This window comes from Notolabrus celidotus, chromosome 21 (assembly GCF_009762535.1).
Source record: "Notolabrus celidotus isolate fNotCel1 chromosome 21, fNotCel1.pri, whole genome shotgun sequence".
Lineage (NCBI taxonomy): Eukaryota > Metazoa > Chordata > Actinopteri > Labriformes > Labridae > Notolabrus > Notolabrus celidotus.
The window spans coordinates 17,931,568-17,954,316 of NC_048292.1; the positions used below are offsets into that span (position 1 = coordinate 17,931,568).

General features: G+C 40.6%; 1 protein-coding gene across 2 annotated transcripts in view; it reads right to left on the reverse strand.

The window, feature by feature from the left end:
- Positions 1–22,749, reverse strand: part of plxna4 (plexin A4) — a 254,565-nt gene that overhangs the window by 56,421 nt on the left and 175,395 nt on the right. For both annotated transcript variants that reach the window (XM_034673574.1, XM_034673573.1), the window contains exons 6-9: positions 17,054–17,177; positions 11,137–11,290; positions 8,486–8,585; positions 8,246–8,360 (exon numbers count right to left, since the gene is read on the reverse strand). In XM_034673574.1, coding sequence (XP_034529465.1) covers positions 8,246–8,360; positions 8,486–8,585; positions 11,137–11,290; positions 17,054–17,177 — 493 coding nt within the window. The remainder of the gene's footprint in view (positions 1–8,245; positions 8,361–8,485; positions 8,586–11,136; positions 11,291–17,053; positions 17,178–22,749) is intronic.

The following is a 22,749-nucleotide window of genomic DNA, read 5'->3' on the forward strand; positions in this document are numbered from 1 at the left end:
ATCAATGTATAGATGTTACTATATACTTCTGAGAAAACACTGACATAGAAATATTATTAGAAAAGGTCGAGATGGATCTATTCAGAGACACAGAGGACAGTTTCTAATTGCACCAGAAATACTCTAACCACATGACTAACATTCTCATTATCCATCTCATCAGGTACAGTACACAACAATACTTCAACACTGGTTTAATTGAATGACATGGCCACTCCAGCATGTACCTCTATTTCAAACAGTGTTTGAAGTCCTTGTTTTTGTGATAGTTCCCACTGGGTTAAGATCAGTTGAGTCTTTTTTGGTTGGACAGGGCCTGTTCTCATTCACTGTGAGTGAAGGGCCAACTCAGTGGGTACTCCACAGTCATTATCCAGACAGGAGCATTAATGATACAATGACAGCGGAACCATGTGAGAGTTCAGCTTGTACTTTCTGTGTTTACCTGCTAATGTTTCTGTTCATTAAGTAACAGATGTCACTGATGGATCTAAATAAGATTAATTTCTGCCTACACAGTAATTAGTCAAGAATGAATGACAGATAGAGAGAGAGAGATAGATAGAGAGAGCCAAAGAGGGAGGCAGATGAGTCACTTAGCAATTGGAGGTCTAAAATTAACAGCCAATCAATTCAGGTGTGAGGAGCTGGCTAAATATAGTGCACCTATGGATGCAGGAGGAGAGGAGATGGAGGGAGGAGGACAGGTGAGAAGAGGAGAAGAGATGGACCAAGAGGAGTAACAGAATAGACAGAAATGGTAAAATGAGACTGGAAAGGCAAAACAGGAAAGTAAGTGACAAGCAGCAGTGAAAGGAGAGGTAAAAAAAAGGGCAGAGATAGTAAATAGAGAAAAGCACTCCCACAAACTGTTTCATGTTTTTCACCGCAGAAAGGTGGATAGAGAGAGAGCACAAGAGGCAAAATGAGAGCGAGAACAACAAAAGAACAAAGTGACTGAAAGAGGCAAAAAATACCATAAAGCGTATGCGACAGGAGGAGCTTTAGCATGTCAAAGAGGCAGAGGGAGAACGGGTGAAAAGAAGGAGCGGAGATAAGGTGTGCCCCCGCATGGATGGAGCTGGGGGGGAGTGGAGCATAGCGCACGGTGAACTCGGTGATAACACTTGTTTGAAGTTCATTAAAAGCCACTTGATTGGGTTAGGCTGAGTGACTGACTGGATGGCTGCGTGGGGAGAGAGAGGGGAACGCTCTGTGACACTATTCACAAAGTCATTATAGATAAATGACAAGCAGGGTGAGTGGGTTCAGCGGCGGAGGAGACAGAGGAATAGGTGCTGCACGCGTGTTTGCTCTTCCAAATCTCATTCTCCTAAGTACGAAAGGGGTTCGTATTTGGAGAATGGAAATGAGTGGGAGATGAGCAAAGAGAGACACAATCCATTTTTAATCACATCTCTTCCAGTTAATACACTTGAACAAAAGGGACAATAAATTTGATCTGGTTTGTGCAAATGAAGGCATGGGGGGGCACTAGAGGATAACTTGACACGGTGACTAAAGACAAATCTTGGAGATACATCTATACTGATATGGGCGTATGGTGATGATATGATAGGATTCAGCATCACAGCTAAAATTCACTCAAGCCAAAAAAACAACATAAATGTGACACATTTCTGGTACATGCAAGCAGAGTCAAGGTTAACACACACTGACATGTGTGTCTGCAAACACATCCAAAGAATGCACTGCAGCCTTGGATTCTCATTATGATATAAGATAAATGCAACAAGTCTGAGGGAGACAGCATCTCTTGCATCATCTGCCTTTATGTCAACATGTCATGGTGAAACTTGAAAAGGAAAATTCAAACAGCTGCTCGCTACATATCTGTAGGTTTAATTACAGTGCTTCAACATTATTTCAGTTAGATCTTTCACATTTCTCCTCACAGACATCAGACACAGATGATCTGATATACTTACAAATACAAAACACTGGTTTATTTAAAGCCATAACTTAAACTCATGATCCCTATAGATGTGAAGCAGGCTTTCCTACTGCTACAGAGTATTTCTACTACAGTTTTTCTGTCAGAAGAGACAGCTAAATACAAAAAAGATACTTTCTTTTCTTCAACAATAATGAAAAATTCATAAAGTGTCAGGGAATCTACAAACAAATGTGTAAGCTCTTTGTTTCCTGTGTTTTTTCTCCTACTTAGAACAGATTTTGCTGTTCGGATGTAAACATACACACTGAGACATGCTGCGATTGTTGCCAGCAGTCCCTGAGGCCAAATGGGCTTTCATTGGTTTGGACAAACAAACGTGTATATGCAAGTTGGCTACTGATGCTGGCGGTGTTGGCAGTAATGCTTGCTGTCGCTGGTTGAGATTTATGTCAACATTAAGTTGATCTAATGTCAGTGCGTTTACCTCCTCTCCCAGCCCCCTCAACCTCCAACGACTAAAAAGCCATAAATAACAGCGGAGGTAATGCAAATCATGAATACACGCACGCTAACCATATCCTGCATCGACGCACACATCACTGTAAATGCACATATTTAAACTGTGGGCCATCACATTGAAAACAAGAATTTAAATTTACAACTCTCACTTTATAAGGCTTAAATTTGTCATCTGCCTGACTCCTCTTCCTACTAATGGAGGAGAAAACAGCTGTGGAGTGAAGTGAAAGGTGTTAGAGGGGCGCTAAGGATATTGCACTATTTTCTAGCATTTGCAGATATAACCGGGGGGGATCCAGACTTTTTGACTGAGGTGACACACATAAACACATTTTATATATAAAGATATATATATCATATGTATATCTGCAGATATTTTTAAATTTTAGGGACACTGGTTTAGACACATTAGCATTAAGGGTGCCCCATGTAGAGAGAGGCTACAATCTTTATCACACTGGTCGCAAATTCAACTCCCAATCCTGTTGCTATTTGGTGCATGTAGAAAAGAATAGAATAGAACAGAAGGCCTTTATTGTCATTGCGTGACTTGCATACAATGAAATTAGGCTCGCAGCTCCGTTGGTGCATGCATACATATATACATAAAACAACATTAGCAGCAAGAACAACAGTGTTCTGGTAATAAAACCTTTTTTTTTTTTTTTAAATGATTGTAAAAATAAATAGTATTAAGTTATAGAGTATTTACAGTGAGTATTGCACGTCGGGTGGGGAGGGGGGGCAGAATATTGCACATTGATTTTATTGCCCAGAAGGAAGAGTGTAGTCAGTGGGTTTTATGGTGAGTGTTCAGAGTGTTGATGGCTCTAGGGAAAAAGCTGTCTCTGAGTCTATTTGTCCTGGTTTTGTGAGACCTGTAGCGCCGTCCTGAGGGCAACAGGTTGATTATGTGGTGACCGGGGTGGGACGAACAATGTTTGTAGCCCTGCTGAGGTAGTGAGAGCTGGCAATGTTGTCCAGTGAGAGCAGAGAGCAGCCAGTGATCTTCTGTGCCATGCTGATCACTCTCTGCAGAGCTCTCCTGTCTGCTGCTGTGCAGCCAGCGTACCACAATGTGATGCAGTACCCCAGAATGCCAACCCATACTCTCCCTCTTTCCTGTCTCTCTTCAGCTGTCCTTTCATAATAATAACAACAACAATAATATTCTAAAAAGTAGCGCTACAAAGTTTAAACATTTAAATCTTTTTGCTTAATGTTCTAACAACTAAAAAAAGGAAGATGAATGTTGAAAGTCATATTCAAAATGTAATTGCAAAAAAAAAAATGCAATGCTAGAATACAGAGAAAGCTACTGGCAGTCTTTAAACATAAGTCCTGCCTCTAATGAGACAAATAGCCAATCATAATTTGGATTTTTTGGGGAAGGCACCTGGGTTGGCCAATAGGGTTTCAAGGGGGGCTCATGCCACCACTGGCCAACATTCTAGAAACACACCGCTGCAAACAACTTAGTACAAACCTTACAAACTATTCACACCTGTTACTCTCTTTCAGATTTACAAAGTATAAGGTAATTTATTTAGAGTAACAGAGAATCTAGAGAGAAAACTGAGGAACACATCTTAAGAACTGGACATACTAACTCAAACTAGCCATATATTTTTGGAGCTAATTAAGAAAACACTTTGTGTAATTTTGGTGAGACTGTAATTAATACATTTACCACAGTGGAGTGAAGAAAGAGATAGCTGGTCTGTCAGTAAGAGGTGAGAGAGACTACAAAGAAAGTTCAAGACTAGTTAATGCATGTGGTATTGCATTGTTTTGTAAAGGACTTGCACTTGAAAGAGAAAAGCACCTATAGCATGACTCATAATTTTCACATCTTAACCTTGAGAACTAATAACCAAGTCGGCGCATCTTTTTTCTCTATATATAATTAACTTTTAATCACATCTCCATCACTGACTCATTGTTTTCTCTGACCTCATCTTTGATTCTCTGTCATCCTCATGCCTCATCCCTCCTTCATCTCTATCCATCTTTAAACCCAGCCTTGTGTTCTTCATCCTATCTATCTCACTGACCCTTTTCATTTCTCTTATCAACTCCCTCTCACTGACTCTCTCCCTCCTCTCGTTCCTGGCTTCTTTTCTTCTCCAGGACCTACTTAAATCTGATAATTGGAGATTGGAGGGAGGTGTAAAGGGTGGAGATAGGGAGAGTGACAGAGAGTAGGCAGCTGAGTGGGAACTGTGAATGTAAAAGCCCTTGGCATAGTTTGAAGCAAGGGGGGGGGGGGCGTGAAAGAGAGAGAGGAGGCCATAATTATAGCAGAGTAAGGTGTGAAGATGAGGAGGATCGTAAGTTCTCATACAGTGCACGTTCACACACACACCTTGTGGTTACCGAGAGCTCCCCTTAACTGGCCTCTGTTTTATCATCTCCTACAGAGCCTGGGGCAAAGACACTCTCCCTCTCTCTGTTCAGTTTCTCTCCTTCCCTGCTGATCCTCACCTTGTTTCCATCATGCTGTTTAGCCACACCTGAATTTTTTCCTCAGAATTTTTTCTTTCTTTCCCGCTATATACCTTTCTGTCCTACCTAAAAAATAATATTGTTCTTCAGCTTAAAATTGGTTTCTCTTGCCACTATTTGCAGATAGCTTGGGTAATAAATTACAATGCCCCTCTGTAGTCTGACAGAGCTACAAATACAAGTCTTAGATGATGAGCTGGATATTACAACAGGTAAGCCAAATTATCTTGAGTGCTTTCTTTCCTTTCAATGCTCATTAAATGTTGGAATAATCCCTCTTTACACCTACCTAAGATATTAGCATGTCATCAGCTAAGCTTTATATTCATCAGAAAACTAAAGCCTATTTAAAACATGCTCTACACTCCTGAGAAGTTCCAGGTTTTACTGGAATGGGCTGAATGTCTGGACCCAAACGGCCAAAATTTACTCCAGACTTTTTTCCCTTCAAGCCCCTTCAAAAATATCAGAAGGAAGTCAAGGATGAATCTGGAACATTTCCTGAGACAGGGATTTCATATACACATGTCATGTGCTCCACATGTAATGAATTATGTTGTAGTAATACAAGACAGAACAGTCAGTATTTCAGAGAACTCCTCCTCCTCCTGCAAGCACCACCTAGATCACCTAAACCAAATGGAGCATTTGAAGTCTTGAGAGCGTGTCTGACACAGATCATCTACCGATCAGGTACATCCAGAACATCCTGTACATATTTAGAAATTTCAGGCATTCTTGTGTTAAAAGGATTCAATAATTAGGCTGTATGAATCCTTGAAAGAATCTCATACAAGGGCAGTTTACTGACATCATGATTCTTTACATATTTGTGTCATTATCTTTAAGTCTCCATTTCGACTTATTCCTTCAGCCTTTACTCCTCATGTACTCAAGTGACTCCTTAGGAGTCAGTGCCTGTGTATGACATTGATTTGTATGAATCGAAGCAAAGCTCCTCTCTCGACCATTCCTGTCTGACATCATCAACTAACGGCTATTACTGCTGGCATTTAGCTTCCTTAATATAATTATCTGGATCACTTGATCAATAAAATACTGGTAAACAAACTCCCTTGCATTGATCACACACACAAGAGGTAAATACTGCATGGATGTGCTAGTCGGAAGTGATATATATTCAGTAGCATTAATATTTTGGTGCGGATTCTGTCTCCCTACCAGTTGAATATATTAGGGAACGGCTTGGCAGCAGCTCAGGAAATGAACATGTTGTGCTTGAGACAGAAGAAGAAGAAAGGGAAACACCCTCCTGTGGTTTTTATCAGACAAAGAGAACAGAAAGTGTCCTCTGTCAGCTGCTGTAAAGCAATGAGTGCACTTTGGGAGTACACTTAGAAAAATTGATATATATGTAGGTAACCAAACCCTGATTTTAAAATCTATGCATTTGTTTGGAATAGCCTTTTCTATTCATTTAGTGTAACTTATTGAAGCTTCAGACATGTTCTTTGTCTGTGAGGCTCCTCAGAAGCTAAGCAAAGCTAAGCTAAGTCCTTGAGACGTGTGGAGGGCAAACTGGGACATGGCCTTGGTTAATGGGCCAACATGCATACGTCTGATCCGTGGGCCCATATCATTGCTGGCATGAACAAAAAGGCATCCACTGTACACCAAGGCCGGGCTTTACCTCCGTCATGCCATGCATACTAACAACAAGCTCAACCAGTAGGGAGATTTGCCTAACCTCCATCATTAGCATAGAGTTAGGGGATTATTCAGATCACTGCCTGAAATCCCTTTATTGTAATAGTACACAAAAAAGTCATCGGCAGCAGAAAGTGGCCGTCCCCTTTCACAGTGCAAAGTTGACTTGTTGCCTTTTGTGAAATCTTGGGTATTGATCCTTTGGTTTATCTGCACGTGTTTCTGCATGCTCTCCAGCTTTGTATGTGTACAAATGATTAATTGAAAAAAGGCAAACCCAAAAATCTGGCAGCAAATACATGACCTTGGATTTGAGGGGTTAATTAAAAGCAAATTAAAAGTCATTAAGCCTGCAAAACACCTGCTTTTTCTTAAACAACATGCAAAAAGGGGATGTCATTAATGTGCAAATACTAAATCCCCTCCGCTTTATTTATGGTTTTCTTTTAGACTGCTGCACAATAGGAAAGGATTCAAACATTATTATCCTCAGTCAATATTGACCAGCAGCCCCTGAGTTAATTGGAAAAGTAAACCTGCAACGACTCAGGCTTGGGCCTGACTAAGCAGAAGGTTCAAAAGGATAATGAAAAAGGCAGAAAAAAGAAAATAATATCGTCTGCGCAGGTTGAATGGCTCGGGGGAAACATGGGTGGAATAACACAATTGAGAGCAGACTGCTCATCAAAGGAGGCAATCTGGCTTAGCTTGTCCCTGCCCGTCGTGCAGCGTCTGCCAGCCCAGACATGAGCACTAGTGATCTTCATCATAGCTCACCTCGGGCTAGGATTAACAGGCCACTAACTCCCTGTAAAACCCTCCCACTGCAAACTAGCGTGATTTGGTGGGGCACAGGAAGAAAATAACTGCATTCAGACAAACCCACACATATAAAGCTACATAAAGCACAGTGACACAGAGACATACTGTACCCACAAACGCAGACGACTAAACCTTCCTTTACCTCCCTCTTCTGCCCTGAAGGCTGCCACTGTAGCAGTGACTGTAAATCAGAGTGAGACCTCTCTCACAGGAAGGAGAGTGAGTGGGTGGGTTGGGGGCATTCAGTGAACGTACCCCCATCCAGTGAGTAGCTTGTCCTTTGCAGCAGAGCAGCCTAATTACGGTGGGCTCTGCTTCGAGGGGAATAGAACTGGCTGCCAATAGTATTGATAATTCACACAGACTAAGCTGTCGCAGGGAATTGGGATGGGCAAGAGGAAATGGCTCCGTTTTATTAGTTTCCACTGCCCTTTGATGTGCAGTCAAGAGCAAGACATGCCAAGAGACTCACACCAGATGGAAGCACTACAGCTGAAAGGTGTCTCAATCCTTTTAATAGAACTCTTCTTTTGCGTGTGAATCCTCAGAATGATGGCTGTTAGTGTCCTATAGTCAAACACTTCCCCTCCGTTTATATCACCATGTTTTATTACTCTGCTAGCACAAACCAGCTTGAGGTGTAACCTATTAAAACCAAGGGAATACTCTTTTAACATCTTTTAAATGGGCTCTAGTTTGATTCTCTATGCTGCAAAACGTTAGGCCTCCAGACAAGGGCTCGATATTCTGTTGAGATTTGACGTCAAAACAACAAGAAGTTACTCAAGAAAGAGCTCTTTGCTTAGCACTCACCTCCGGTTTCTTGACTCGGCCCTCCTGGAAGGAGCATGTGCGAGGGTCGTGGGTGCAGTCGTGCCTGTATTTACACCAGTGGCATTGGTAAGGACTACTCACACAAGACAGACACCTGATGAGGAAACATGGGAGAGAGAATTAGCAGGAAATACATTGCAGAACTGAAATACAATTTTAACCGTTAAAGAATGCTATTATGACACACTTTCTCTTAGGAAGAAGTAAACAAGGACTTACGACTTGTGCACGCTGCAGTTATAGAAAACAAAACTGGTGTTTGCGAATGCCAGGCCTGTCTCCTTGGACTTGAGATAGAGCTGCACGATCTGATGGTCCCCTAGAGAGAACAGGTAACGATGAAGATTTTGACACACAGAGAGAATTTTTTTTTATTCAAGAAAAATAGGCGACAAGGAGTTGAAATGAACAGAAGAAAGAATGGCCTTTTTCAGAAGTCATGTTGCTGAACCCACTCTTGATGGATTCATTTGACTTTTGAAACAAATGTGAGAAATACAAAAATTATAAGATCATATCTGTAACTGTTGCATCTCAAAGGTACTTTTCAAACACAAGCAATGAGCAGACACTGTTAAAGAACTCCTGACTGTATGATAATCACTTTGTTCACATATCCCTTTTCAGTGTCTGGTCACATTAGGTTTTCCCACGAAGAGAGAACTGCAGTGCTTTGAGCCACAGGTGCTGAGCCTGTTGCCGTGGTAAAGGTAGTGTCTTTAGAGAAGGGGAGAGCAGGGAGGGGGTTTGTTGGGTTAAGTCTCCCTCTCCCTGCAGCCTTACAAAAGACAATAAAAGCTGGTGCACACACATCTCCCGTGGGATTGAAAATATTCCCCGGAAAAGTCTTTGAGAGAGTCTTTGACAAGGTAAAGGAAAAAGGAGATGAAACAGAAACCGTGTGTGTGTGTGTGTGTGTGTGTGTGTGTGTGTGTGTGTGTGTGTGTGTGTGTGTGTGTGTGTGTGTGTGTGTGTGTGTGTGTGTGTGCTTGTGCCACATCTGTATTTGGTGTGTCCTTTTGTCTGGGCCTAATGAAGGAGTTCATGTTTAATTCAACAGCAAATCCACGCATCTAACTGCTCTCTAGCTACACTAGCTCGGTACCTCCTTCTCTCATCTTCACTCTATCTCTACATGCAGGTCTTTTCCACCCTGCAACTCTTTCTTCTCCCCCGTGTCTCCCTCCATCTCTCCAACAAAGAAGGAATCATACATCAATCATGGTAAAGCACCGCTGACAAGGGATCTGTCCTAATTAGGCCACCTAAATGTTACCTTGAAGCCTGCTAACACTATCTATCCCTCCCTCCTTTTCCCCACCATCCATTGCTCTCTGCCTCCCTCTCTTTACCAAGCGTATTCTAAAGAGGGCTGGTAGAAATGGAAGTGAAAGATTCAAATAAAGACAAAGATGTGGAATATATTCCTCTACCTGAGAAGGAAGAGGATTTAACTGTGTGTAGTTACAGTTGTTGGAGAAAGTTGAAGATGATGAGAAGAAGTGTGAGCTTCAGTTGTGTCTCAGAGTGCAGAGTTGCACATGTACAGAGTGTTTGCATGTCTGTGGTGTTACGAGCTTTACATGTGGTTGACATTTAAACATTGAACAAATGATTTTACTTCCCCAAAGACCCCTCAGGCTCCTTGTCAGTACATCTGTGCTGTCTATCTGTGGATTTCTTTATTGCTTTGGTGCACTGTGTTGGTTCATGCATTGTGTGCTGAATTAGATAAAACTTCACAAACAATTCTGAGGTCTAAAATGTCTCTAAAGCACAAGTGTTTCATCATTTTCACTGTTCTTAAATTATTCAAATGAACATCATTTGTATGTTTTGCTCTGATATCCCAAAAAAAATTTTTTAGAAATGTTTTTTCCAACGTTTAACAAACCTGACTTCATCTCTTGTCTTTAGAGCCAGCATCAAACATCTCTGAGCATTCTTTGTTTCTTTTGAGCATTACTAATGGATCACTAACCTTCTGTGTTCTACTTTCTCCTTCCATTCATCCCTTTTTTTGTTATGTAGAAGTATGCAAACAGATAGCATCTTCATTATCTCTACATGAGGACAAAATCAGTGTTGCTGATGAAGCACTGTCTGCCTGGGGACGATCCTTCCCACATGGCAACTTTTTCAATTAAATCAGACTTAGCCTGCTACTGAGAGGGGAGCTAATACACAGGGTAATAAGAGAGATAAATACATGTTTTCTTCTTTGCTTGTTCAATGAATATTGTCAGAAATATTTTAACTGCTTGCCTTTTAAAAGCAGTAGCAACAATGCCACAGTCTGCAGGGACTTTCTAATCCCCGGACACTAAATTAGCTGAGATTCTGTAGTAGAAACACTGAGCTGTGCAGCTCAATACTCAACTTATTTGCACAGGGGTTAACTGGGGTCCCATCACTCCCTCTGGAGCATACAGTATTCACTTTGAGGACGGGTGGTAAATAAACCGAACAGCACTCTAATTTTTAATGTTCATTCAATTGCTAAACATGTCCTGGGGCGGCCCTTCAAGGCCAACTCAGTAACTGATGGCAGTGTGAAAACAAAAATTCACACTCATAGCCCCAGGACTAGTATGCTCTGACTGAGGGGAAAACATCCAGATGAGTTCCTTGACAGACATTTAGGTTTTTAGTTAACAGATGATCAAATATTGAAAACAAGATGATCCAGCAATGTTTCTTCTCCTTAATTTTCTTCACACTATCAAGAGTATTGACAATCTCACAGGCAATTAAAGTGGTGTTCTCAATATTTTAAAAGGCACTGGTGTTGATGATGCAAACATTAGATCAAAATCGAATACTAAGACATACCCCGCCGAGTAGTAGAAGTGCAATATGTCCACCCTTACCTTTGTCAACAATAATGCGAGGCATCTCTTTCTCAGCAGGGGAGGAGCACCTGATACGGTTCCCTTCCACCAAGCCGTTCATCTCAGCCAGGTCCTCAAACGTGCAGTTGACCCCCGCAGAAAGTTCCGGGACATTATGGGCCTCTAGCACCAACTGTAGAGAGAGAGAGAGAAGGAAGAAAATGTAAGAAATCAGTGCAAAGAAATCCTTAATATTTACTCTGAATTTAAACAGACAGGTTTTTCCAATTTCTGTTTATCTGTCAATTAAAACAAACTAAAGGAGGATTAAATGGCTTCTGATTTCTAATAGCACACATCATGCAGTGAAAATCATTTCAGTTTCTAATTCTACCAATGCAACATGACAAAGTGAATTTACTTTTTGCGACTAAGGTCTGGTATAAACAAGTTAAATCTGCACCAACTGCCTCACACATCTGTGAGCTCTCGATGTCAGATTTGGAGGGAGTATGAGTGTAACACAATATTGCTGATGAGAAGCGCAGCTGCAAGTTCTCTGCAGAGTCATGATCCATCTGCACAGGGGGCAGCGGCCAGAGGAGCCACTGGAGGACTCTGGAATAAGTGGCTATGACATGCAGAGGGATCAGATGCATCCTGCAAAGATATCCAGACAAGCTCAAACTATAGTGGAACTATTTGATGCAGAACATGTGCAACATATGGTGTTTGTGGTTTCCAGTGGTGTGTGCTTTTTCATGTAAATATAGATTGTGACTTGTTTCTATTTATGGATATGACTATGGAAGCAGGTGTGTGTGCATGTGCGTGTGTCTGTGACAAAGCTGTTGTCACTGACTGAGGACAGCACCTGGTCATACACACACACACACACACACACACACACACACACACACACACACACACACACACACACACACACACTTCTCCCTTTCTGAGATTGTGGTGAGTGCACGCACTGCAATCAGCCATTTCAATCTCCAGTTTTAAATGTACAAAATGTCACAGTTGGTAAAAGAAGGCACATTACTGCATTGATCAGTTAAAACTCAAACTGTTCTCGATTCATTCTCATCTCACCAAACATATGCTGCTCTGCTCCTCCACAGCCTCAGGGTTTAAACCAGAGCTGAGGGTGAAGTCTCTTTTTATAGGGGGAGGGGAGAGCACTCTCAGATGTGTTGGTGGTAGAAGGTACCATGTTTAACTTGGTCATAGGTAATGCTTCTTTATCAATAAATGTGTGGGTTTATCTAGGATATATTTTATGTGAAATGGTCAGTCACATGCTGAATGTTTATTTGAAGTAAAAAATAAAGTTGTTTAGAGTTATTGTAGTAAATTAAAGTTAATTCAGCAGTTGGTTGGTCTAGACTAGAGGGAGGGGCTAAGCACTTTAAAGCCTCTGGCCACCATGGCTCTTGAGATTCAGTCTGACGGTGGCAGTAACCGAGATACAGTTATTTGAGAGATTTTGTGCGTAAATAACTTTTGTTTTTTCCATCATGTCTTATTTTATCACATCATATCATACTGTACCATATCCTAATGTATTGTTTCTTACATCACGTCAAATCACATTGTCTTGTGTGGTATCACATTGTGTTGTGTCGTGTCGTTTCATATCGTATCGTATTGTATCGTATCGTTTCGTATCATATTGTGTCGTGTCGTAAAGATACAATGGTGTCTTCCCATAATGCCTTGTGTTAAAACTTGCCATTCTAAAGCCTTGCCTCCCTGGCTCAGTGACAGAGTGTTTTAATGGGAGAAAGTGGAAGAGATGATAAAAGTAGAAAGTCAAGGTAAGTGGAATATATGAGGTTAGAGGAGCCGGAACAAGCCAATTAAATGAAGATGGCTGAAACAAAGTGCAGGATAAGGAGAGACCATGGACATGTGAAAGACAGAAATAAATGAGACAGTGAAGGATGCAGAAGAGGAGGAAAGTGCAGGTGTAGAGGCTGCTGGGCAGGGAGTGAAAAGAGGACTCTGTGGGAAAAAGAGAATGCAAATCTCCCCTCTTTATTTGAAACCGCTGCGTAAGCACAACCTGCACCTCAGCAAAAACTGGATTCAGGTGGAACAGGCAAAAAAAAACAACTACTGTCCTTGGATAAAAAAAGAAAAAGAGGGTTGTAGAGTCAGGAAGAGAGGGGTCAGGACCAAAATATACATATTGATGGAAAAGCGTGTCTGCAGTGGGCCATGGTCCTCACATTGATTTGAGGCACAGTCCACAGTACACTTATGATGCGATGTTGGAAGCTGCCTCAGCGGCAGAGTAGGGCTGACCTGCACTGTTTTTATATTGCTGTTTAATGAAAAGACGGTAGCGTGGGTGTGAAAGGATCCACAGCTTCCCATGTAAGATGGACAGTGTGTGACCTGGCCTCTATCTCTTACACATCCTCCCTCTCATTCGTTGCTCTTTCTACCTCTCACCTTCTTCTCCTCTCAGTTTAATTTGTTATTTCCTTTTAAGGAGAAAACTCAACCAGACCTTTAGTTTCTTCTATTACAGTGTGAGTAGTCACGGCTGAGAATAGCTACGGAAGAGCTGCGTAGATGGAAGTAAACTACTCGTGTAAGTGGTTACAGTTACCACACATATGCATACATAACATACACAAATGCCCCTATATGTAGTTTACAATACACTAAGAAGAGGATAATAGCAGGTTGTTCATGTTGCTTTAGTGAAAAGGAACTCTTAGCAGCAAACAATGATTCAAATGTATTCTAACGCAGGTGAAAGAAAGAACACAGTAAAAAAAGATTGTAGTTAAGTTTATATCTATCAATCATCACAAGTTATGTAGTTTTATGGTACTTTAAGCCTTAACGTGATCAAAAAAATAACTTTTACTTTGAGATAAGTGCTTCCAAGTATTTCGTGCAGCAGATCAGACTTTTCATATGGTAACTTTAAAAGAGTGTGGTGTCCCCTTTCCTGGAATTGATCTGATCTCAGGGTTGAAGTGTCTGTTTCAGCGAAGAATGCCTCGACTTATCTTTCCAAACAAATATTTAATAACATAAAGGTCAAGTAGCAGGCCCTGTCTGTCTGGCAGCAGCCTCTGCCCTGCAATCACTTGGATGGGAGACGTGTAGCATAGCCTTTGGGTAAAGCCTGCTTTCTGGGAAAAGGTTAAACACTCTCCAAAGCCTGACACACAGGCACACACAGACACACACAGACCCACACACACACACACACCCTATGAATATGATTAGAGCATTGCAGAGGTATATACCTCAGAAAATCAACAACTCTTGTGTGACCCTCAGAGCAACACAGATGGAGAATAGTCACTCAGGCTTGACCTTAGGAAATCATATTGGATATTTACGCACTGTGTCTCTGAGATTCAAAGCCGTTTCCAGACCCCCATTAAATAGGAAATGGGAATTGAAATGTGACATCACTTAAAGTGGTTAAGGTCAGTGTGATTTCAAAACATTCACTGTTACAACCTTTGAAATAGGCAATCTCTCAGCGAACTGAGTTTTGATCAAGAAAAACAGTAAGCCTTGACCGATATAGATTGCTGTGATGTGTTCAGGCTCATGCTAATCTTTTCCGAAATCTGCGGAAATATCAAACACAACAGGAAGGAAAGAATACATGCAGACAAATATCTACATGGCCACATACAGCATGTAGGCAGCTTCTGCAGCCACCTGCCCCCTTCACATTAAAATCACACTGTGCCTTTTATTTCGGGACTGGAATAAAGTGAGGAAAAACATAGACATATAAACTATATACAATATAAAACTACACTTGGTAGAGCACCTCTTGCATTGTCAACAGCTATAAGTGAGGCAACAGTCTGCAGAGAGGGATGGGAAACTAGGGGAAAAACATCTCCACAAGTTTTCTATGTTTATTTAGTCTCTACAGAGCCAAGCTCTGTTGCAATGTGACCCAGCTCATGGCACGCTAATCAATACATTTAAACAATCAAAAACCATTCACAACCTTTAAATCCGGCAGCTGTTACAGAACAAAATGTCCAGCCCTGCTTTTAGTTGCCAACGATCACAACAAACACAGCTGAGCTCAACTGTGTGCTGTTAATGATTGTTGACATTTGTTTGGGAGAAAGTTTCACTGGACGGGACTGTTAAGTTGTGAGGTCAGGATTTGAAGGATTCGTGTTGGCAGGCGGTAAAATGATGTAAAGCAGGATTATAGAGTTAACACTGGCTACTAATCAGTATCTACAGCATAATTACATTGCATTACAAATTAGGTTTGAGTGTGTGATATTGTCAATCTGCCAGACAAGATTTTCTCACCAGCAACACTTTCAGCTCAGCTCACTGTTTCCTGCAATATGGCTCAACTAGAACAAATGCTTGTTCTGCGTTTATTCTATTCTGAAATTAAAAAATAAAACACTTTTTATTTGAACTGACATCTTGTCCTTTAAATGTAACCAAAAAAAGATTGTTTGAAACCTTCAAGATATTTGATCTAGTTTTTCCTTCCAGATTCAGATGCATACATTTTTGTATTTCTTGCTATCAAGTTCCCCCTCTGTATTTCAGCTATAAAGCATTTAAATACCACTCATTTTATTTCATCCCTGTAAGCCTACTAGCCCTGTTAAGACTTGTTTTGTTGTTATCATTTTTGTTTGGCCCCGTTAAGTACACTAACGCAGGGGTTCTCAAACTTTTTTGGCTTGTGTACCCCCTTTCAAAAACAATTCCAGCCAAGTAACCCCTTGTATGGTCGAGAAAAATTTGACAAACATTCTATACTTTTGTAGTGCAATATTTTTCAGAAATAAAGATTGAGGCAGCTAGTACCTTTGATGGCCTAAGGAGCACACCGATTTATTTTTGTCAAACAAGAAGAATTTCAACCACCTGTCCATTGTTATCCTCCTGGCAGCGCTTTTATTAGCAAGCAAATGTACATGATCGCTTGCTGAACAATTGACGTCAACAGACAGAGGCAGTCTGGTCCAAGCAGGTTTGCAAATAATATATTTTATGAATGAATATGCTCAATTTGGAAATAGTGCCCTATTTGATGTTGCATTGAAATAAAACTGAAATGCTGTAAGTTGTTTTTAATCCGTTTTTTTTAATTTTTTTATTGTGATGCAACTTTTTTATTTTTTTATTTCACATTTGTCATGTACCCCTTGCAGTACGCCCATGTACCCCCATTTGAGAATCACAGCACTTAAGGAAATCCAAGAAAAAAACAAGTTGAATACCTTGTTACTGGGTACGCTAACGTTAGCTGCAGCTTGGCTGTACCTCCTGATGTACTGAGGAGAAACTCTCAGAAACTCATGCAGTGTATGTTCTTAACATTCAGTTACGTTCTTAACATTCATTTTATAACTATCAATACAAAAATCAAGCTTCAAAGGCAAAGACAAAAGGTTAAACAGTGGTTGCTGACATTTTACTAGCTTAGCCTCATGCCAGCAGTGACCCATTGGTCTTTGCCGCTTTAAAGCAGTTATGTTAGCAGCAGCCAGAACACAAGCTATTACCGTGTAAGCCACACTTTTTTCTTTGGGTTTCTAATAAATTTTGGTCTCACTGATGCAATGACTGGTGTACCAAATTTTGGGCTATATGCTATTGTGGCATTGGTGCCCATATTACTCTTTAAAACAAATCAATAACGTCATCAATTTCAGACATTTTAAAAGACCATGTTACTGCATTAAAGGAGTTTATTATAAAGTAATCACTCTGAGAACCCTCCTGGTTTGAAATGCAAAAATTATCACCACATGAGGATTTTGATTGTGTGGCTTTTGTAGTGTGAAATAGACCACTGTAAACACAAAGTTTGCTTTTTTTTGTATTTTGTTGTAGACTTCTGTTCTTCTATAATGAATGACCTAGATAAATATAATTCAGTCATCACTTCATTCATTGTTTTTCATCCACTCACCGTGACGCTAAACTGGGACACTGAGATGTTGTTCGGGTGGACGCTGAGACGCACACACTGCTTGATGTCTGATGCAAAGCGACGGGGCTCTGATGAGCGCTCACATTTCTCTTTTCTGGTGCACCTGGATAATTAAAAAAAAAAACACAAGAGAGGAAGAGTGTTATTATGGATTAAAAACACACATACACACACATACACTGAACAAGTAACCTGACCAGGGCTTACCCCTTTCCACCTGTTGGCACAGGGGAAAAGGAGAATGTCCCACCGCTCCCTGACGGACAGAGTTACACACATTTATCATATTTCCTCTCTAGCAGCGTATGAGCTACAGTGGCCAGTGAATGGGAATCGTGTCTCCAGTGGGGTGGGAGCAGTGGCATTATAAAACAATGGGTGCTCTATATGTGGAAGTGGAGCTGGCCCACTGGGAAAGGGGGTAGGCCTCGCCTTTGTAATGCTGTCTTAATGACTGGCATTCATGGGCAATGCCAAGTGCAGGTGGAAATGTGGATGTTAGTGGGGGGTGGGGAGGATTTCACTGCCTCTTAATACCACACCAGGTGGTCTAATCCAGTCCGTTACAGAGGTTTTGGGGAGTTTGAGGACTAGACCCTTTGTGTTGTAAGAAGAATTTACTGGATCCTATTGGAAACTCTATCCCTTGACATAATGCGACTAACGACTAAATGGGTGGGTTCTGGAACTTTCTTTCATTCCCAGAAAGCAGTTTTAGAGTTTTCAGAAGGTTTTTTGTTACAAATTTCATCTCAGCTTAACTCATTTGGTAGAGTAGACACCCCATGATCAGAGGCTACAGTCCTCAGTGAACTGGTCACAGGTTAGAACCATTGGTCCTGTTGGTATTTGGTGCATGTCACACACTACTCTCTCCCCACATTTCCTTTTTCTTCTCAGCTTCAGCTTTCTTGTTACGGAATAACTCCTGACTGATGCTGAAAAAGCTTCAAGTTTTGTCCCAAAAAGTTTGGTGTGAATTTTGGTGAGAAATCAACCACCCCAAACGGCAAACCTCAACCTTCTACTTTCCCAACTTCTTCTAATCCCCTAACAAACTTATGCAAGTCCCCTATTGATTTAGACAAAAACTTTCTGTGCAATTAACAACCTGGCAAATCCACAGAGGGCCTCTGAAACTCTGTCAAACAAAGAAAAGAATGAAAAGAAAGGAAGAGGTGCTAATGAAGAAATGGACCAAAAGACTTTTGAGGTGGTTGACGTACGAGATACAGTAATACCTTATGCAGCAAGAAGCTTTTATCCTGAATAAGAGAGACTGAGGGAGGGGGTGGGGGAGTGGGGGTGACCTGACATGAGTATTGTAAAGTTAAGCGGCCTAACGTGCTGCAAAGAAGACAGACATAGAGGAAAAAAGGAAATAATCTGTTTAAAAGAGGGAGGGAACAGGGGGTGGGGTAAATAGTGCAGGAGAGAGGGAGAGAGAGGGAGGGTGGAAAAGAAAGCAGAAGAGGAGCGAGGTTTAAAAGGAAGGCAGCCATTGTTGGCTCTCTGCGAAGCTTTGGCTGCTAAGCCGGTTTGAGTAGGGGTTTAATCGCTTTGGGTTCCTTTGTGCTCTTCTATCACTCCTGTCTGTTCCTCCTTTTCCAGCACTGATTTAATAAGACCACATCACATAAGTACCCCAAGGCAAACAACATACACACAAACCCACAAATGCACACTTTCACTTCCAAACACACATAAACATACTCAGTCTGCTTCTGTGCATACCCAGAGGTCTGCTGTTTACTCCCATTCAAGAATTACACTGTAAGAAGATGTTCAGCAGGAGATTTTAGCAAACATGCATTTCTCCTTGTATGTATTTTTCAGGGACGTCCCGATTAGCGATTTGGCCCCTGATCCCAATCTGATTTTTTTTATTAAGTCTATGCTGATAGTGAGTCCTAATCTAATACTTGGCTAGATAATAGAGCTACATTTATTCCATTTAACTAAGTCCACCTTGCACTGTTTTCCAAGTCCCATATAAACTCAGAATGGTTTAACAGCTTAGTTTAATTTTAAAATTCAGTCACAAAAAGAAATATTGCTTTTATAAATGAATATAAGCAATGAATTCAGCACCTTCTCTGTAATCTTTTTGGCCTTTTCGCTGCCTCAGGGATATTCATACTTCCTTTTAAAGCCCAGAGTTTGTTGTTTCAGTTCAGCAGCCTTTACCTCTGTTGCTTCTGTGAGCATCTTGTATTTCGTTGCATATTTACTTATTAGATGTCACTTAAAATTGGTTGTATAGAACGCAGCTCTACTGCTACCACCTTGTGAAACAATCATATTGCATAATACTGGATATATTTTCGGGTTAAAAATATTTTCACACTGATAGGGTGCCGCTTTAGTCAAATTGTGTTCCCCCATATACAAAGGCAGTAGTCCTCAAAGCAGGAGACCTGGGTTTACCTCTAACCTGTGGCCACATGCCATTCTCCACTGTCTCTCCCAGTTCCCTGCTCTATGAACTGTCCTATCCTCTTAATGAAGGCATACAAACCCCAAAACAAAAACTTAAACAAATAATTAAGTAAATTCACACTGTTCAAAACTTAGCCACAGGGTTGCCTGTACTAAATGATTTGTGTGTCTGCCTTCTACTGACAATTGTGCCACAAATAGTTTAGGACAGCTGACGTGAATGGTCGGGTTGCCGATCCCAGACCAGTTAAAAAATCTCTAGAAACGCTCTGATCTGATAGTTGTCAGTCAGGATCTCAACATCCCGTATTCTATATTTGTGTGCAAGTTTTATTTTAGAGTTGTTTTTTAAAAGAAAAACCTCAAATTCCCTGCCAAAATGTCAGGCATTAATGGATTATTAGCATTTACTGGGACTACTTGTCTACGATTCATCATGACTGAGTGACTGAATCATTACAGCAGAGAGAATAAAAGGATGAATATTGATAATGTTCAATCATTGCTCACACTCCCCTGTCATACACACAGACATGCAAAGTAAATATCAGTCTTTATGCTGAACTTTTTTTATATATACAAGCTGCCTTTTAATGAATCACATGGATTTTAGGACAGCCTCATGGCATGTAGATATACATAAGTTATAGTGGACAGCAAGGTGGACACATAACAATATGAAGATGGATACATGGCACTCAGCTGCCCTAAAATAGCTTCAACCAAATGCTGCCATACTTTGTCTTTATTAAAAGATATATGTGAGATGGTATTAAACATGATTTACATATACTTTTCTTGGTTCTTGTTTTATTCTTCTTTGTTGTGTGAAGAGTCCATCCTAATGAATTTGTCGATATTCTTGGATAAGAAGATTCACAAAAATAATGCTTTGAATTCCGCTGAGATTGCCTGATATTAAACAGGTAAAACTCAAAAGGTTAACAAAGTACATTTATCCCTAACTTCCAATGTAAAAATACAGTATCCAGTAGAAATGCTATGACAGTTAAAGTATTTGATATTTATGTTTTGTCTAATCTGTATTGTTTTGAGGCATGCTGAGGGAACAGTGGGTGGAAGGATCCCATGAGGCATCATGATTTATGAGGGGCTGTTTCAGGGTTGATAAACACTTGTTGTACCAATACAGAGGGTCAAAGTCATGACATCATGTCCAAGCTTGTAAATTTAGACACCAGCTGTAAATAATGTTGGAAGGACTGTGGAATGAAAGGATGATAATGCAGGGGGACAATGGGCCTGAAGGAATCAGAATGAACAACAAGGTACAAGGGAAGTTTTTGTAAGTGTTAGTTATATCTTAATAGAAGAACCAGCGTTAACTGACTTGAACCTGTACATACACTGTCATTAGAGAGGGTACATCACTTGAAATTAACTTAACTTTTTATGCAAATCCAAAAAGAACAACATTTTCCCGAAAATATCAGAGCTTATGCATTGATTTCCTACCATGCCCCCATAAGTGTTTATGTTTTTGTCAAACTGTAAAAAGAATGTACATCTGTATCTGTAATTGCTCTATGTTAGTTTTCATTGGTTTGTACAGGTTCACAGCTCCCTGCCTGTTCAGCCTACATGCTGTAAATGTCAAATTTTGACAAAGACTTGGATTGTGCATAATGCATTTTGAGGATTTAGCAATTATAATCCGATGTCTTGGCTCCCCATGTGCAAATGTTCTACCAAAAACAAGTTCCTTCCTGACACTATTTTGCATTGGTACCGTCTCTGCATCCTGGACTTAGTGTCAGCCAAGATGATTCTGATTTGTTTGGAGGAATACAAACAACCTGGGGCATATTTTTCTGCCTTAGTGTTGAATTATCATGGGTTCAGTCAAACCTTTCCGCTGCACCGGCACTACACTTAAACAAAGTGTGAAATTGTTACAGAGGTAAGGCCCTCTAGCCTGAAATGATGTTTGCAAAGCCAGCTTTCACTGTCTACATTGTAAGAATTTTTAGTAGTGCAGGCCAGTGAAATGTTCTGCAAATGTCTGACAACCTCTGTGTATCTGTTTATGTCATAAATCCCTGCAGGGACTGGAAGTTTCATCTCTTTGCCAGAGTCAAAAGGTCAGAAACTTACTGGGCAGGACGAGACAGACAACAGGTGGACTTGTTAACTTTCAGATCAGAGCAACAGACTATGCAAGGACTGAATCAAAAAACAGGCCGGCTTTTTCACCTCTCTGTACTTCTCTGTCTCCCTTAGTTTTGGACAATGACACAGCTTTAAAGAGTGCAGGTTTTATTACATAAGTGAGAGAATAGTGCCGCTGCAAGCCTTCCTCCATCACACTACTTCAAAATGTGTGCTACACAGCTCTACTGTTAAACTTGAAGAGGGATGAGTGATTTGTTTTCAGGTTTTTAACATGACTACCAATTCAATCCCTTACATTTTTTTCATTATGAAATAACAGATATTAACGTTATTTCTCTCCTGACATGGACATATGTGTTTCTGAGTTCTGCTCTAAATGTGGAGCTTCACAAGAAAAAAGTGCAAGATAATGAGCACTAGGTTAAGCTGATTTAAGAGGTGGGTATTGCCAGGGCATAGTGCAGTATAATTGATTTCAATTGCCACCCAGACAAACCTTGAAAATAAAAAATAACTGCATCTTTTGTAACAATATGATGCAATCCCTCCCTTTGTAAACATCAAAGAATACAGCATCTAACGAACCCAGACAATCAAAGTGATTCAGATTTCAAATAACAATCATAAGAAACCTGACTGGCTCCATTTTTTGAAATGTCCAACATCTATTCATCTGATTGGCTAACACTGCTGTTGTGCAGGGCTGTTTGACTGAGTGGCAATGACACATTATGTGAGAGCGAGCTGAAAGGATTAGATTGGCCCTGAATGGAAACTAATCTGCACCCTTGTTTCTCCGAGCCTTTGATAAGGTGACACAATTAGACGGAGACTGAGAAGAGGGCAGGGAGGGATTTTTTTTTAGCGTCTGCAATTGCTGCTGATGAGGCTGTCGTGGCTTCAAAACAAGTTGGCCTTTTGGATGATATATTTCATCACACAATAGTAATCATTTAGCCACTCTGATGATTAAATGGACCACAATGTTTAGAATGTTATCAAAGTAAGCTGGCTAGTATGTGCAAACAGATCAAAGGCAACATAATTAATAAGAGGTCTTCATTAAAAAGGGTCTAATTCACATGCATATGCTATACGTATAT